Here is a 16,297-nt window from a genome sequence, read left to right as displayed (position 1 = left end):
GGTAAGAACCTGCTGAGTCTTTGAGTCAGTCAGAGGTCAGTTAGTGTGTGTGTGTGTATGCTTGGCAGAGTTTATGTGACTTTTAGTCAGAATGCTTGTGAAAACGAGTCTGTGTACATGTATATATTTACAAATATCACTATCCTATTATCATCATGTCTGTGTATTACCTTCTTCCTCTCTCATTCCCTCCCTCCCTCTCCCCACCTTTCTGTTTCCCTCCATCCCTCCCTCCCTTCTCTCTCCCATGCCCTCCCTCTCCTGCAGCCGTCCCAACACCAGCATGTCGTGGATGCTGAGCCCTCTGCACGTGCTGTGTCTTCTGTCCTGGAGGAGCTACAGGCTGCAGTGTGTGCTGCTGCTGGCCAGCCTGCTGGGGGCGCTGTTCCTCATCCTGCTCTTCTTCTCCATGCCCTCTGCCATAAACAGCAAGATTTTCAACAGCGTTGGCTGAACGCCACACACACAGTCAGCTTAGAAACACACACACGCACACGCACACGCCAGACATAAGACGTGTCCTAGTTCTCCCCTGACACTGTTCAAACAGCAGCACCACTTCTGTAAAGGGATAAAAGCTTTATTTGTTCTCACAGTTTTGTCTCAAATATTATTAAAGAGTTCTTCCAGCAGGGTTTGTTTCATGACTAGTTTTCCCAGCAGGGAGTGTATACAGTACGGGGGATCTCTGGAGAGGGTCACTCTGGCACCAGCTGCATCGCCTGAGTGGGCGGGATCTCAAGCTCAGTGTTGACCTATCAGAGAGAGGGGTCATGATGAGAAACACACACGCTTACACACACTGAAGAAAACAGAACAAAGTATACACCGAACACACACACCACACACTGAACAAATACTCACACAATACAGCACACACACACGTACCTTGGAGGTGACATACTGGTGAAGCAGCATGCGTAGCTCAGTGTTCTGCTGTTTCAGACTCTGTGTCTCCGTAATGAGCTTTGACCTCTCTGTCAGAACAGTGCTGCGGAAAACAAACAGCTCAGTTCATTTGTGTGTGTGTGTGTGTATGAATGTTTCTGCCAGTCTGTGTGCTGACTGTAATGTACCTGATGAGGCTTCTCTGTGTGTGTGTGTGTGTGTGTGTGTGTATGAGTTCCTCACTGGTACTTCTCCATCGAGGTCTCCAGCTCTGCCCAGATCCTGAGCTTGTTCTCTGGGATGACGTTGGCCATGGAGTCCCAGTAGGCAGCATCCTCGGAGTCGTCCCTCTGGCCCAGACCCACCCTGAGCTGCTGGTGCCCCACGCCCCCCCTGGATACACACACACACACACACACACACACACAGCAGCAGCCATCAGTTACATGACAATCAGCACACAGACAGTCAAAAACATGCACACTCGTGGTCGCGGGTGTGTGGGTGACCTTTTAGGGTGGTGCTGGGCTGTGAAGGCCCTGAGGGCCTTCAAGACGTCATTGGGGTGGATGAGATTAGAGGTTGGGGTGCTGGGACAGCTCCGCCCTCTGCCCTCGTTATCATCCGCAGACACTTCCTGGATATGATATCAGAGCATATGACATCAGAGGAAGTGGAGGATGAAGAGTATGCCAAAGATTGTCTAAAGTGGGCTGCTGGGTCACCAGCAAGTGGGAAAACAAAGTTCCATTGACAAGCTAGTTAGGTGGTCCCTGCTTTTGTCCATCACTTGTATACTCCTCCTTCATCCCTCCTTACCAACGCACGTTCTTCCTGTTGCTGTGGGTACTTGATGAAGAAGTCGGCCATCTTGTTGACATCCTCCTCACTCTCAATGCCCATGGCCTGAGCAACAAAACCCAAACACAGAGAAGAGTCAATCATGCTCCTCCAACCACCAGTCCCTGGGTGTGTGAGTGTATGTGTGTGTGTGTGCGTGCGTGAGAGTGTGTTGACTCACAGTGAAGATGGCATCCAGCTTCATGAGGGACTGCTCATCCCTGTCCAGAGGAGACAGCAGCTTCAGGAGCTTACTCTCTATCAGGAAGCCCTGGGGAGACGGAGGGGAGGAGGGAGGAAGAGGGAGGGACGGATGGAGGTAAAGAGAGACAGAGGAGAGGTCATCCAAATTGGAAAAACAGTCAACTTCTTATGGTCATGAGAATGATAATACCGTTATAAACTGGAAAAAAAAAGAAGCAAACTGTGAATTATTTTGACGAATATAAACATCCAGCTGTGTGCAACAATTCTGTTTGTGCTTGTCTTTGTGAAACAACATACAGGCTCATTTCCTGTGATCTCTGACCCTTTACTAAATGTCATCTGTGGTTTGTGGTCTTTTAGATTGCAACTGAAAACACATAGCACAAATCACAAACATCCACGTCCTTACCGTCTCGTCACACAGCAGCTCCAGAAGCCTCTTCACCGTCAACACTGACACCTCTCCCTGCACCTCACTCTCCCTCTTTTCCACCTCCCCCTTACTGTCCTCCCTCTCTCTTTCCACAGCCAACCCAGAACTCCTGGCCCCCGGCCCAGCCCCAGCCTCCACCATAGCTCCAGGCCCCACTGAGGCCTCCACCATAGCTCCAGGCCCCACTGAGGCCTCCACCATAGCTCCAGGCCCCACTGAGGCCTCCACCATAGCTCCAGGCCCCACTGAGGCCTCCACCATAGCTCCAGGCCCCACTGAGGCCTCCACCATAGCTCCAGGCCCCACTGAGGCCTCCACCATAGCTCCAGGCCCCACCAAGGCCTCCCGGGTCCCCAGGCTTGAGCGGCTGGTCTTCCCAGAATGCAGCAGCTCTGAGGCAGTCTGCCGAGCGGTCTTCTGGGCTTGCTTCTGGGGGCGGATGGGACCACAGCGCTCCATGAAGGGCAGCGAGGGACGCTCCCAGGCCAGGCCCAGCTGCTGCTGGTAGATGATGCAGTCGATGTCCAGGGCCTTCTCCACCAGCTCCTTCACCTCAGCCTCGTTCATCAGCCACATGTCCTCAAACCTCTTGGAGTCAATGGCAGCGAAGTGCCTGGATGTGAGTGTGTGTGTGTTGGGGAGGGGCCAGGGGGACAAGGAGCCAACATTTACTTTTGAAAGATTTGAGCGTGTGGCGCACTTTGCATCTTAACATGGGTCACAGAAGTATGTGTGCTGTGTGCATTTGTGTAGGTGTATTTGTCCGTGTGTGTGTGCGTGTGTTATATGGAACCTCATCTTCTTCTGCATATGTTTGTACTGCTGCATGATGCGCTGGTAGTCCTCTGTCAGACTCTGGTTCTCTTCCTTGGACTGCTTCTCCTGGTTGGAACATTTCACCTTCAGGTTGTTCAGCACGTCCTGCTGCCTAGAACACACAGACGAATACAGACACACAGACACACACAGACACACACAGACACACACCTCACTCAAACTGGCTTGCCTTGCTAGCGGGCAGCTATACGCAAATCCTGTGATCAGGAGATTGCGTATTTATGCACGTTCGTGTGTGTGTGTGTGTGTACATCCCACCTGGTGATCTTCCTCTTCTGCTGGGACTTGGTGATGGCGTTCTCCTCGTCTCTCTTCTTCAGCACCTGGAAGTTATACTCCAGCTTCTCCTGGTTCAGCTGGTAGGTAGCCTTCATCTGCTGCAGCTGCTGCTCCAAGATCTACACACACACACACACACACCACAAACATGCACAGGTGCACACACAACACACACATGCACGCAGACATACATACACACACACACATGTATTGCGTCACAGTGAAACAGCAGGTGTGTGGGTCATGGTGACACCTTCCTTCTCAGGAGACAGCCTGACCTGTACGTCAGTGTCCAGCTTGATCTTGATCATGTTGTACTCCTCGGCATCCTCCACCCTCACTTGGTCCAGCAGGACCTCATACTCCTCCACCCTCCTCATCCTCTGCATCAGGTTCTCCAACTGGGGGAGGGCGGTAGGGTGACAAAGAGAGAGGGGTCAGAGAGAGACATAAAGGAGGCCAGAGAAAGAGTCTGAGTCTCTGAGAGACAGGGGGGGGGGCTGAAGAGACCAGAGAGAGAGAGAAAGAGAGGGGGGGTGAAAGAGAAAGTGTGTCAAGAGAGAGAAGGGTAGAAAAGGGATGAAGGGAAAGACATGCATACCTCTTTGTCACTGCGTTCCTTCATGTGTTGCTCCCACTTCTCCCTGTCTCCAGTCAGAAGCACCTTGCGCTCGCTCTCGTACGCGCTCTACACAACCACAGACCACAAACACTGCCGTGAGGGAGAGCCAATGAAAAGGTGGAACCATGTAAGTACAAAAGTATTCATATTTGGTTCGGGGGTGGCCAAAGGCGTACCTCTATCTGATCCAGCTCCACCCTGTATGACTTATTCAGGATCTTGACCTGGTCCTCCATCCTCTCAATCATCAAGTCCACGTCCTCAGCCTGTCTCTTCAGGTCTTTGACGTAGCAGTCGTCCGCTTGCTTCAGCTCCTACCCCCACACATACACATGCAGGTATTTACACAGACATAAACTCACAGATACACATGTTGTGTGACCCTCTGTCCTCATCACTGCCCCTCCCTCCCTCCTTCTCTGTACCTGCTGCAGTTCAGTGATCAGATTGTTTTTGTCTTGGACAAGCAGGCCGCAGAGCTGCTGTTGGCTGATCAGACTATCTCTCAGGTCCTGAGGGATATCCTTCATTTTAGCCACTATCCACTTCTTGTTGATCTCCTCAAACTTCTCTAAGCTAACCTTGGCCTCGTTCTCCAGCTTTTCCACCCTGTAGGGCAGGGGTGGAGGGGTGATAAAATGAGGGAGGGAGGGATATGGAAAAATTGAAAAGAAGATGAGGAAGACACACCATGATAATATAGTGTATTACGAACAGTAAGTAAATTGCAATGGTCAAATTCCATTCAGATATTCATTCTGGTTTCATTTTGACTGCATCATTCATCGCCGGTAGAGGGTGCACTTGCAACGTCTCACACTACTCTTTACAGTCCATGTATTCACCTGAGTTTGCGTGCTTCTTCTATCTTTGCTCTGCACTGCGACTCTCTAGCGTCTGCCGCTACCATGACGTTGGTGACGAGCTCTGTCCCATCGCTCAGCAAATTTAACATCCGCTGAGGCCAAGAGACGGACACAGAAATTAATTAAATAAAAACAGATTCTTCTTGTATTGGAGTAGAATACATACGATTGGTGTGCTCTTATCCACGGATTAAGTTTACTTTTTCACTCTGATCCACTTGGATCTGGCTCTTTCTTGTCTCCTCTTCGATTTCCTTCTTCTCGTTGGAGTCATCCCCGAGTTCTTGTCTAAGTCCAATGCCGTTATCAAAACATGATAATGGTCAAGCACAATGTGTAGGCTGGATTGTAAACGATTTACTGAATCTAGGATGCTAGAACTGTAAAAGGTAGAATAGACTACCTTCTCCTGGCTTCTTTTCGTGCGGCTATGCGAAGCCGTCTGGCAGCAATCCTCTCCTCCGGATTCTCGGATTCCAATGATGGTCCAGCTTCACCAGGATCCTCATGAAGTGTCCCGGATTGACTCATGTTTAGACTTGTGAAATTGTACTAGCTTTAAAACTTTATTATAGCTAAGCCAGCCTAGCTAACCAGTAGCTAGCTAACATAACAGCTGAGGAAGTGTCGCAGCATCATTGTTTATGAAGTGGTTGTTATGGATACGGGGACTGTATTCATTTTCAGACTTTACTGCCATCATGTGGTTTTACGAAGCATCAACAACGTACATCAACAAATCTACGACTAATGTCCAGCACAGACAACAGAATACACACACTTGAGATTGGAAAGTGAAGGAGCTGTCGGAAGGTGAGGACAGCAGCAAGTTTTAATCTGGTCCTCAGACTCAGACAAAGGATCCAGGATTGGGAAGGAGAGGAGAACGGGAGGGTCGAGGGGAGAGAGAGGGGAAGGTAGAGGGGAATATGAAGAGATAAGGAAAGAGGAAAACAGGGACACAACACACAAGGATAGGGAAAATGGGACAGGGGAAGAGTAGAATAGGAGCAGAGGACAGGAGAGAAAAGAGGGGATGAGAGGAGAGGTGGGGGTGAAGTTGAGGAGAAGGAATATGTCGACTTAATAGGCTACTCCTAGTCTCTGGTATACTTCAGCCTAACCAATCTAGGCATCCTAAAAGTGTACCATGGTGCTCTGTATAGACACGCTAATAGGATTAGTTAGAAGCTGACGTCATAGAACGCTAGACGCAAGCTGTGTGTGTGTCTTTGCGTCTTTCTCACTCTACCAATCCCTGCCAGGGGCTTAAATTCTACAGGTGGAGAGAAACGCAAAGCAAGAAACTCGTCTTTCTCTTCATCTCTTCACTCTCCATCTACAGTTTCCTATCTCCACTGAACCATATTTCAAATCTCCGTTGAACTAAGACTCCTAAGTCAGCCTCCTCTCTCAGGAAACAAGTTGATCCAAGCAGACGCTAGAAGCAAACTCCAAAGGACCCAGGTGGCCACTTGGATCAACCCAGGAATCAGACACCCAGGATGGGGGAGGTGTCTGTGGAGTGCCTAGAGCAGCTGATGAAGAGCATGGAGGTGCTGCTGTCGGCGGTGGAGCAGCTGAAGGGCCACTGTGGCCACCACCTCACGGAGCTGATGCAGCTGGTGCTGGAGCTGAGGCAGGAGCAACAGCAGCTGACCCAGCGCTACGATGACATGGCCCAGGAGCTGCAGGAGACCCTGGAGGTGGTGGAGGAGCTGACCGACACCAAGTTTGCCTTTGATTCCAAGGAGAGGCAGGCACAGAAGCTGAACAGGCAACTGTGAGGGACGATGACGGAGAGGGGGTACCTGTTGGATTTTTACATCTGCACTTCTTCAAGGAAGTCAGAGACTGTTTTACACTCGAGAGAAAGCGAGAGGACATAAACTCATATGATCACTCATAAACATATATGATGTTATATGAAATCATTTCACAGCATCTGCTGTGTTTGTGTATGTGAATGTGTGTGTTTGTGTGTGTGTGAGAGAGAGAGAGAGGGAGAGAGAGAGAGAGAGAGAGAGAGAGAGAGAGAGAGAGAGAGAGAGCGTTTGAGTCTCCTTATGAGGTCATGAGGGGACACTTTTTCTATGTAATCCGAGTAGAGAAGATTTAAACTGTTGTAAGGAGAGGAGTAGAGGTGTGTAGTAATGGAACGTGGATTGTCCTCATTCATACCCTGGCCAGGCACACAGCCAGGTAGGACCACACAGTCGCTGAGTCACCAGGCTACTTCTGGAAACAAAGAGACTGTGCACGTGTCACCATCCATCTTGTCATTTGACAGGCTGATGGCCTCTGTGCGTGTCACTGTCTATTTTTTAGTTTAATAGGTTGAAAGACTGTCATGTATACGTGTCACAGCCCACCTTTGCATAGGCTGTACGCAAATTCATCTCTACACTACTTGTCCTCTGCTTCAATCATCCTTTCTCATATTCCTTGTTGTTATATGTCTTTGTTTTATTATTTTCTTTCTTTCTCTCTCTCTGACTCTCTCTCACTCTTACCCAGATCCCTGAGAATGCTGATTAGATTAAAGTATAGCCTGTTTTCCTGCTCTTTGACCTTCAGCAGGCTAGTCAAGATGTCTCCTTTGTCCTTCAGTATGGTGAAGACCTGGCATGGTCCGTCCCTTGCATACACAATCACAAACAAGAACACATTTAACACAAACATTCACACAAAGTCACAAATAGATACAGTACAGACACAAATACACACAGAGACCTGGGTACTTACCTCCTTCCTCCTCCCATCCTTGGCACTGCTTCTTCTTCTGTGGTTTCACACTAAAATAAACCCTAAATATCCCCATAGGCTGATACGCCTCTTCCATGCTGCTCCTCCATGATTTATCTGGGTGTGTTTAGCGGTTGTGGGATGTCAGAAAGGGACCTTCAGTGGTCTGGGTGTTGAACATCAAGCTACAGAGAAACCTTTAAGAGACACTGAGATGTTTTCTTTACATATTTTGCAACTACTTTCTCCCCACACTTGTTTCTTGGATGTGTCCACTTTTTAAATAAATAAATGATGCCCATTTATTTTTAGTTTGTGTAGCAAAAATAATAAATACAATATCAATTGTCTGATTGGACTGTGTCAATGACTGAAACAGATGTGCATGATGATATTATTCTGCAACAACATTTATAAACAGTGTGACATTTTGTGATAAGACAGTGAGGAATGTCAAAAAATTGTTAAAATGAAGATACTTGTGTATTATATATAAGCATCTTGTATTGAAAGGGTTACTGGTAATGTGACACCTGTAGCAGTGGTCTAAGAAGGCTGGGATGCCAAGGAGATACATCTACGACTGGGCGTCAGTATCTATCATATCTCCAGGACGACAGCACATCTCTCAAGTTACCAAGCTTCAGCTACAGAGGATTTGACTCCATAAGGTGGGAGTGCATGGTTTATTTTATTATACTTAAATGTTCTGTCTTATATTCTGACCCTATCTGCCCAGCACCTGTTCCATCCAGGTTTAAGATAAAGAGTTGTTACTGTACTGTTCTCTTAGTACAGATTTCAAGAAATTGGCATGAAATTCTGTGCAGATATATGTTCATAAGTCAACAATAATGATAGTCAGAACAGGCATACACATCTCATTAATTAATTGATTCATTCATGTATTTATTATTTTTCATTTGTTATTAACTTCCTTTCTTAGAAATATATTTATACTGTAAATCTGCAGTACACATCCATAGTCATTTGTTGGAAAAACAAACAATAAAATAAGAAATGATTCATAACAGATTTTTCGGTGGACAAGATCAGTGGTGCTCCTAACAGTGAGTATAGTTCCTAAGATTGAGTATAGTTCCTAACAGTGAGTATTGTTCCTAACAGTGAGTATTATTCCTAACAGTGAGTATTGTTCCTAACAGTGAGTATTGTTCCTAACAGTGAGTATTATTCCTAACAGTGAGTATTGTTCTTAACAGTGAGTATTGTTCTTAACAGTGAACTCTCCCCAATTCTGCAGCAGTGCCCCTGGTGTGAACATGGCCACCCTCCTGGTCCTGGTCCTCCTGCAGCTCCTCTCTGGTCCTGCCTTCTCTGTGAGTCCCACCCAAACACCACCACATACACTCCAACACACATAGAGCATGGGAAAAACCCTTAGCCAACTTATTTTAGGGGAGAAACAAAATGTTCTCATTTTGTTTACTGATGCGGGAACAGAGTGGATTCCTGGTGGTTGCGCTGTGTGTAAGGCTTGCATAATGATGTGTGCGGGTTAGTGGTATTGTGTTCCAGTGCTATTCTGTAAAATTGTGTGAGTGGCGTAGAGTACCATAGGTTAGTGGTAGCTGTGGTGCAGCTCTGTGTATTTCTAGAAAAAATACATATATTTACATATATGTAAATATATATATATATATATATATATGTCCTTTTTCATGGAGGGTTCTACTGATGATGACTAGAGATGTATTGTTGGTTAACTTACTCTAGAGAAAGACTTTAACCATCCATTTCAGTGGCTAAATCCCAAACATGTCAAGGTGAAAATAATATGCTATGTTCCAGCTGACAGCGCCCAGTCAGGACTACTGGGGAGATTATGGCCCGTATGGAACCTGCAGTCGCACCTGTGGCACTGGAGTGGCTGTGAGGACTAGAACATGCACCACAGCAAGGTAGGAGTGAGAGAGAGGCAGAGAGAGAGAGAGAGAGAGAGAGAGAGAGAGAGAGAGAGAGAGAGAGAGAGAGAGAGAGAGAGGGGGGGGGGAGTGAGAGAGAGAGAGAGAGAGAGAGAGAGAGAGAGAGAGAGAGAGAGAGAGAGAGAGAGAGAGAGAGAGAGAGAGGGGGGGGGGGGGAGTGAGAGGGGGAAAGGAGTGAGAGGATCAGTTTCGGACAAATGAGAGAGAGAGAAAGAAAAATGTGGGTAAAAAGAAAGTGTTGGGTGCTTCTTTCTGTCAGTCAGTCTGTCTCTGAGCCTCCTCCATTATGCCTTCAGGACAGACGGAGGACACAACTGCGTGGGGTCTTCCAAGTCCTACCGCACCTGTAATCTGCAGGTATACAATCACAGCCGTCCTCTAACTATAACTTGTCACCGTGATGGATGTGTTGTGGAGTTGCACTGCCGTCTTCCTCCCTGCAGGAGTGTCCTGCGGGATCCAAAGACTTCCGTGAGGAGCAGTGCTCCCAGTTTGACAGGACCAACTTCCAGAGCAAAAGCTACAACTGGCTGCCCTACTATGGAGGTTCAACCACTGTTAACTGTTAACACTCAAAATCACAACACACAGACTTGCAACTTCAATATCTGCATGCACATCAACACAAACATTAACAACTCCCCCATGCACATACACACACTCACAAGCGCACACAAAGCAATTACCACCAGGTGATGGTGCACATCGCCGCACATGGACAAGCACATGGACAAGCACATGCACACAAGCACACACACACGCATCTGGTCAGTCCCTTGCACAGCCGCACTTCCTGATGTGATTGTTCTGCTTAGCTTCCAACCCATGTGAGCTGAACTGCGTCCCACGAGGACATAACTTTTTCTACAGACACCGGCCCACCGTGGTGGACGGGACCCCTTGCTACGTGGGCCGCAGGGACATCTGTATAGAGGGGGTTTGCAGGGTAAGACATAACACCTCTCTGGAAACTGCTCTGTCTGTCCAAGCCAGTTACACTGACAACCAGATGGTTCTAGCTGTGCATTGTACTTAACATTTGGAGTCTTCAAGGTTCAAGTTGGAAGGATTTCAATCTGTCGACATGGAGTAAATTTGTCAAATCATCGAATGACGTAATTCATCTGAATTGTGCTTTTGACAGGAGTGTGTGATTTACAGTGTAATCTGTCTGATTGTTATTCATCTTTACCTTCTTTCTTGTGCCAAAACCCCCTCCCCCCCAGGCGGTGAGCCATGGGGAAATTCTGGGGATGGACCAGGACACGTCCTCTCCCCAAGTACTGGCCCCCGCCCCCCACCTCAGGGAGAGTCTCACCTACGCCTACACCTATGGCGTGTACTCCGAGTGCTCCGCCCCCTGCAATGGAGGTATGCAGATGCGCAGCGTGCAGTGTGTGGTCCAGGGCTCCACAGCGCCCCATGTGGTGGACAACTCTTACTGCATCAACCAAGGTCTGCAGAGGCCAGCCAGCCAGCAGGCCTGCAACATGCACCCCTGTGCAGAGTACACAGTCTCCAGCTTCAGTGTGGTGGGTGCTAGGAGTCCAGACAGCACAGTAGTTACATGAAGGAAACAGCTTTACAAATGTGTTACAACCATAATGTGGTCATGCTGTATGTCTGCATATTACATACTTCAAAGGTGGTAGCCATTATGATATCACATCCGGTTACTGTCAGATGGTTTTCCTGTTCCACACAACATGTCTGACTTTCTGTTTCCTTTTGTCAGTGCTCGGTGACGTGTGGGGATGGGCAGCAGACCAGGGAGGTGTTCTGTGTCGGCCCAGCAGGAGAGCGCATCGGGGATCATGCCTGCCAGGGCCTGACACGCCCACCAGCCGTCCAGGCGTGTCGCAAGCCGGCTTGTCAGACACACATCCGCTGGCACGTCACAGAATTTGGACTGGTGAGGGGCTGGATAAAGGGATGAACTGAGGTGTAAAAGGAGAGAGTGAACTAGAAAAAGAGAATGAGAGTGAGAGGGCGATGGGAGACAGCAAAATACGTTTACACTGTCTTTTCCTACTTCTTCCATTTCAATGAATCTTTTCCCTGTCCTGTCTACAGTGCTCTAGGAGCTGTGGTGGAGGGGCGAGGGAGAGGAGGGTGGCCTGTATGGACACAGACCTGAACCCCTATGGAGATGAGAAGTGTGGGCCCCAAGCCAGACCCCCCAGTGTGGACACCTGTAACACACAGGCCTGCCCCGGAGCTCAGGGTGGGTCCACAGACAACCAGACTGTGTGTGTGTGTGTGTGTGTGTGTGTGTGTGTGTGTGTGTGTGTGTGTGTGTGTGTGTGTGTGTGTGTGTGTGTGTGTGTGCGTGTGTGTGTTTGTGAAGGACAAAGAGAGATCTGTGACATAAAAATAATGTCAAATTGGAAATGTAAATATGTGTGTCTGTGACTGTGAATGGGAGTATGTATGTGTGAAACAGTGTTCCTGTGATTGTGTGTGAGAATGTGTGAATGTGAGCATGTCTGTTTTTGTGTGTCATTGAATGTGTTCTTGTTCCTGTCTACAGTGATACCCAGTGTGCAGGACCCAAGAGGACAACAGACCACCATGAGAGGATTTATGCCTTACGTCCCTGGGGAGTCATCCGGTATGTACGTCTGTGGATGTGTGTGTGTGTCTGCAAGATGTTTCTCTCTCTGCAGGTAGGAACATGTAGATTTGTATGTATATTTAATTATATATACCAGGATATTCTTTAAGAGTAGGGTACAGGTAGAGATATGAATACCTTAGAAAACAAGATGGCAAGAATGTAAAACATGAGCATGTTATTTTACACACCAGCCATTCCCTAAGTGTATCAAAGTGTATTACTGTATGTGTCTGTCCTCAGACAGAAACAGCACCTTTCTTTATATCTCACTTAACTCTGTATAGAACATCGTACTTTACGTAAATGCTCGACCATCCACTATGAATAGACAAGCAGCCCATAGGCGAGCCAAACATGTCTGACCACAGCTGACATGTCTTATTCCTAAAACACAGTTCTGATAAAAATAAATGCACCATTTAGTCTGTACACGTTACAAAAAAAACAACAACAACAAAAAACACTCACAGAACCATATGATTTCTATTTCTGGATGGGTGAAAGTGTTGTTTGAACTGATGTCTGTGTTTGCTCTCTGTAGTCCACAGGCCACACGACAACACAGTCTACGACCCTTACACCACCTCTGTGGTTGGTCCTCACTGCTACCAATCATATTACGGCTGCTGCCCCGACGGCCACACCTCCGCCACCGGGACAAGAGGGGAGGGCTGTCACCTGGATAACTGTCTCCAGTCCAGGCATGACCACATCCTCACTTCACCACTTACACTTCCTGGATACCTACCACTTTGATTTTTTGTCAATGCTTTCCAGCCTGTTTACCAGGCAGTCTTAAGAGCCTTGGAATGTCTATTGTTGCTATTCAGCTTTTACATTCAGGTCATGTGCTAGTGTTAGTTTGACCTCCGTGTTACTCTGGTCCTCTGGTTCCCAGGTTTGGCTGCTGTCTGGATGGGGTGACTCCAGCTCAGGGTTTTGGAAGGGCAGGGTGTCCGGATTACCACACTTCTTCTGTGAGAGCAGCCCACCCCCTCATTACACGTCACACCTGGTTATAGATAAGTCACTGCTGTGTCTGGGCCTGTTGGTGTAGTCTTGTTTCACAAAATAGGCTTTTTTAAATAACAAAATGAAAGTACTGATTCCCTCTGCCTATGTGTATCTATGTGTGTGTGTCTTTCTCTCTCTCTCCCTGCAGGACCCCTCCCCTCCTGTCCAGTCTGGGGATGTGTGTTCCATGCCACGTGATGAAGGCCCCTGTGACACCTGGAAGTCCCGATTCTACTACCACTCTGGAACCCGCAAATGCACCCAATTCTGGTATGGGGGTTGCCAGGGAAACCACAACAACTTTGCCTCCATGGCAGAGTGTCAGAGAAGGTGTGAGTCTAGAGCCCCTGCTAGTCCCTCACCTTCTGGGAGAGCACCGACCACCAGGAGGGGCCGGAGGGTGAGGGCCAACCAGGCCCGTCGCTGATGTTGTAGAGAACACAGGATGAACCAGATGCAGATCCTGACTACAATGTAAATTTCAGTTTCAGTGCCTGCCAGGCAAATTAAAAGACTGGCAGAAATAAAACTTAAAACCAGATATATTCACAACACAGAAGATTTTGATAATGTCTCTACATTTCTCCCCATATAAACAAATGCTGTAACATGTGTATGTGCCTTCTTTAATTGTTAATATAAATAAACCAAAGTCAGTAACTTAATGTTATGTTTTATCTCGTTATTTGTGTGCTTTGTTTTAGACTGACAACTTGTTTGAGACCGGTAAACTAAATGTTTAAAGGGGACCTTTATTTTGGACCGCATGCTCATACTTTTAATATGAAGTGTATGTTCACCTTTGCCACCGGAAAAACAATCTGCTCCTTCTCGCAAATTCCTGCAAAACAGCTGCACTGCAATTGAGCTAGGAGGGCAATATTTACTATTAAATATTTAAACGCGGAATTTGCGTATCTTCATCAAAGAAATAAACGTAATTGGACACCCGAGAAAATGGTAAGGGCGAGCTCTTTAATGCGTCTTATAGACAAACTTGCTTAGGTCTCCGACTGAAAAGCTAGAAGCTAACGTTGCTAGTCAGACATTTATTATGAATCTACTTAGCTAGGTAGTACTAGCATTAGTAGCTAGCTAACTGGCAAGACGAATTGTCTCCATACTAAAATGTTATCGTCTAACCGCACGGTAGTTGATCCTCAAACAATGAACTAAACAACTTGATAGATAGTTTAATATTTTATCCCTGATTTAACTTTACATTTTGGTCAACTTTTACTAACGACTCTTGTATTTCATGTTTTTCAGTCACACACAATCCTGCTCGTCCAGCCCACGAAGAGGCCAGAGGGTCGCACATACGCTGACTATGAGTCCGTGAACGAGTGCATGGAGGGTGGGTAGACAACACGGCATAAGGACGGTTTGTGAACCGGGGCATGTTCAAACCACCATGAATTGTGCGCTATTTTCTTTTCTTGGCCTAGATAAAGCTTCACAAAGTTTAGGTAGAGGATGGGACAGTTTCAAGCAAGGTTGCACCTGAGTGCCCCGCTGGAAGAAAGCCCTTGATAAAACTGAGTAAGCCCTTAATAAAGCGGCCAGATTCACTTTTGTGTCACCAACCCTTCAAGACAAATAATCATGTTACACTTGACCATCCGGACTATACATTGTCTCCAATAATACCCTATTCCTCTTTTCTGCAACATGGGATTTCCTGTACCTTTAATGTTATAACATCACACAACTAACCACTGCCTTTGTGTCTCCCTTGCTTCCTGTAGGAGTGTGTAAGATGTACGAGGAGCACCTGAAGAGAATGAACCCAAACAGCCCCTCCATCACCTATGACATCAGCCAGCTGTTTGACTTCATCGATGACTTGGCAGACCTGAGTTGTCTAGTGTAAGTACTAGACCTGTGACCAAGGCCATGCTTGGTTGGGTTCAGTCAGAGGAGCCCCTTTCGATTGAGGTTACTAACAATGGATTGATAGTTACATATTGCAAAAGTAATGTTTTTTTTTCCTATCACATGCTAATCAGTTCAAAGCATAGGGCAAAACCTATGAGCTCTAAATGTTGGGAATAAGTATTTATATTATAGTAACAACATATTAACATTACAATAATTTGAAAATAACAACGATATGTGATTGTTTGCCCTGCTAACCACCCAGTTACCGTGGAGACACTCAGACGTACCAACCGTACAACAAGGACTGGATCAAGGAGAAGATCTATGTGCTGCTGCGCAGGCAGGCCCAGCAGGCTGGGAAGTAAATGCTGCTCACTCTTCACAGATCCAGGATCAGTCACCCCTGTCCACATTCTGACTGTAACTGCTCAGAGGTAGAAGACCCACCTGATCTGAGACCTGTGCATAGAGGTGACTTGAGTCTGGAACCTGGGGGGGAGGGAAGGGCAGGGACTATTGAAAGGGAGGTTGCAGGCATCTGGGGCAGACACACCTGTGATTTTATTCCTTGTGGGGGACGCTTGATGGTGATTGAAGGACTTATTTATTGGTGAAGATTTGAAGAGGGATAAAGAAGCCAAAATGAAGCAAGCATTTTGTCAGAGCCCTTTTTTCATTTTGTTTAGTTTTTTGATAGAAAGGGAGGGTTGTGGGTATGTTTTTTATACTTGTTGGGTTTAAACATAGATACAAAATGTATTTGCTTATTTTGAAACATGACAAATGTCCTTTGACTGAAATTCCTGATTATTTATACGGTTTGAATTAAGTAATGTCAGTAGTTTTATTTTCAATTTTTCCACCACTGTAAACACTCTTTAGTTGAGGGGCTTTGAAATGCTTGTTTTGTAAACTTTATATGGTTTTATTTCAATGTCTGTTGTCCATGTTCCCCTTGATCCATCTGTATTTTATCTGATTTGAATAAAATGAAAACGATTGTTCGCTGATTGTCTTTGACTTTTCATTCTCAAACAAGCCTAATTTGTGGAAACAGATTAAAATTGACGATTTTGCCAACTATTGCAGTAAAATTACAAATTACATAAAAATATAAAGGAA

At 46.7% G+C, this 16,297-nt stretch overlaps 4 protein-coding genes and 1 long non-coding RNA gene across 8 annotated transcripts in view; 4 read left to right on the top strand and 1 right to left on the bottom strand.

Moving 5' to 3' along the window:
• otofa (otoferlin a) overlaps positions 1–625 on the top strand; it is a 51,398-nt gene extending 50,773 nt beyond the window's left edge. The window contains exon 47 of the mRNA XM_084700351.1: positions 268–625. Coding sequence (XP_084556477.1) covers positions 268–454 — 187 coding nt within the window. The 3' untranslated portion in view covers positions 455–625. The remainder of the gene's footprint in view (positions 1–267) is intronic.
• drc1 (dynein regulatory complex subunit 1 homolog (Chlamydomonas)) lies at positions 560–5,648 on the bottom strand. The gene is made up of 16 exons (XM_084700355.1): positions 5,376–5,648; positions 5,173–5,260; positions 4,952–5,064; positions 4,532–4,715; positions 4,283–4,420; positions 4,086–4,172; positions 3,763–3,885; positions 3,464–3,603; positions 3,162–3,296; positions 2,345–2,981; positions 1,910–1,999; positions 1,708–1,794; positions 1,398–1,525; positions 1,132–1,281; positions 889–991; positions 560–755 (listed from the first exon to the last, which is right to left on the bottom strand). Exons 1-16 carry the CDS (start codon positions 5,501–5,503, stop codon positions 699–701), a joined length of 2,388 nt encoding a protein of 795 aa, XP_084556481.1. The 5' UTR covers positions 5,504–5,648; the 3' UTR covers positions 560–698.
• Positions 5,647–8,050, top strand: LOC146287121 (uncharacterized). 2 transcript variants are annotated; one of them, XR_014758488.1, is made up of 2 exons: positions 5,647–5,785; positions 6,238–8,050. It is a non-coding gene; the product is annotated as an uncharacterized LOC146287121 (long non-coding RNA). The 2 variants fall into 2 exon arrangements; XR_014758489.1 differs by having other exon boundaries at positions 5,649–5,785; positions 6,390–8,050.
• Positions 8,051–8,308: 258 nt separating this feature from the next.
• Positions 8,309–13,959, top strand: paplnb (papilin b, proteoglycan-like sulfated glycoprotein). 3 transcript variants are annotated; one of them, XM_084700217.1, is made up of 14 exons: positions 8,309–8,388; positions 8,752–8,787; positions 8,982–9,057; positions 9,530–9,639; positions 9,960–10,020; positions 10,107–10,209; positions 10,479–10,609; positions 10,890–11,195; positions 11,399–11,575; positions 11,737–11,887; positions 12,194–12,274; positions 12,822–12,981; positions 13,179–13,257; positions 13,443–13,959. In XM_084700217.1, exons 3-14 carry the CDS (start codon positions 9,001–9,003, stop codon positions 13,719–13,721), a joined length of 1,695 nt encoding a protein of 564 aa, XP_084556343.1. In that variant the 5' UTR covers positions 8,309–8,388; positions 8,752–8,787; positions 8,982–9,000; the 3' UTR covers positions 13,722–13,959. The 3 variants fall into 3 exon arrangements, with proteins under 3 accessions (XP_084556343.1, XP_084556344.1, XP_084556342.1); XM_084700218.1 differs by lacking the exon at positions 8,752–8,787 and having other exon boundaries at positions 8,311–8,388; positions 8,985–9,057; XM_084700216.1 differs by lacking the exon at positions 8,752–8,787 and having other exon boundaries at positions 8,323–8,388.
• A 138-nt stretch (positions 13,960–14,097) lies between these two features.
• On the top strand, positions 14,098–16,179 carry erh (ERH mRNA splicing and mitosis factor). Its single transcript, XM_084700114.1, has 4 exons — positions 14,098–14,254; positions 14,564–14,651; positions 15,043–15,163; positions 15,438–16,179. Exons 1-4 carry the CDS (start codon positions 14,252–14,254, stop codon positions 15,538–15,540), a joined length of 315 nt encoding a protein of 104 aa, XP_084556240.1. The 5' UTR covers positions 14,098–14,251; the 3' UTR covers positions 15,541–16,179.
• The last annotated feature ends 118 nt before the right edge of the window (positions 16,180–16,297 follow it).

The sequence above is a fragment of the Hypomesus nipponensis genome, chromosome 6, assembly GCF_054491055.1.
Source record: "Hypomesus nipponensis isolate SF chromosome 6, ASM5449105v1, whole genome shotgun sequence".
NCBI classification, from domain to species: domain Eukaryota; kingdom Metazoa; phylum Chordata; class Actinopteri; order Osmeriformes; family Osmeridae; genus Hypomesus; species Hypomesus nipponensis.
The sequence above is the reverse complement of the archived record's forward strand: the minus strand, read 5'-3'. Positions and strand labels throughout refer to the sequence as shown.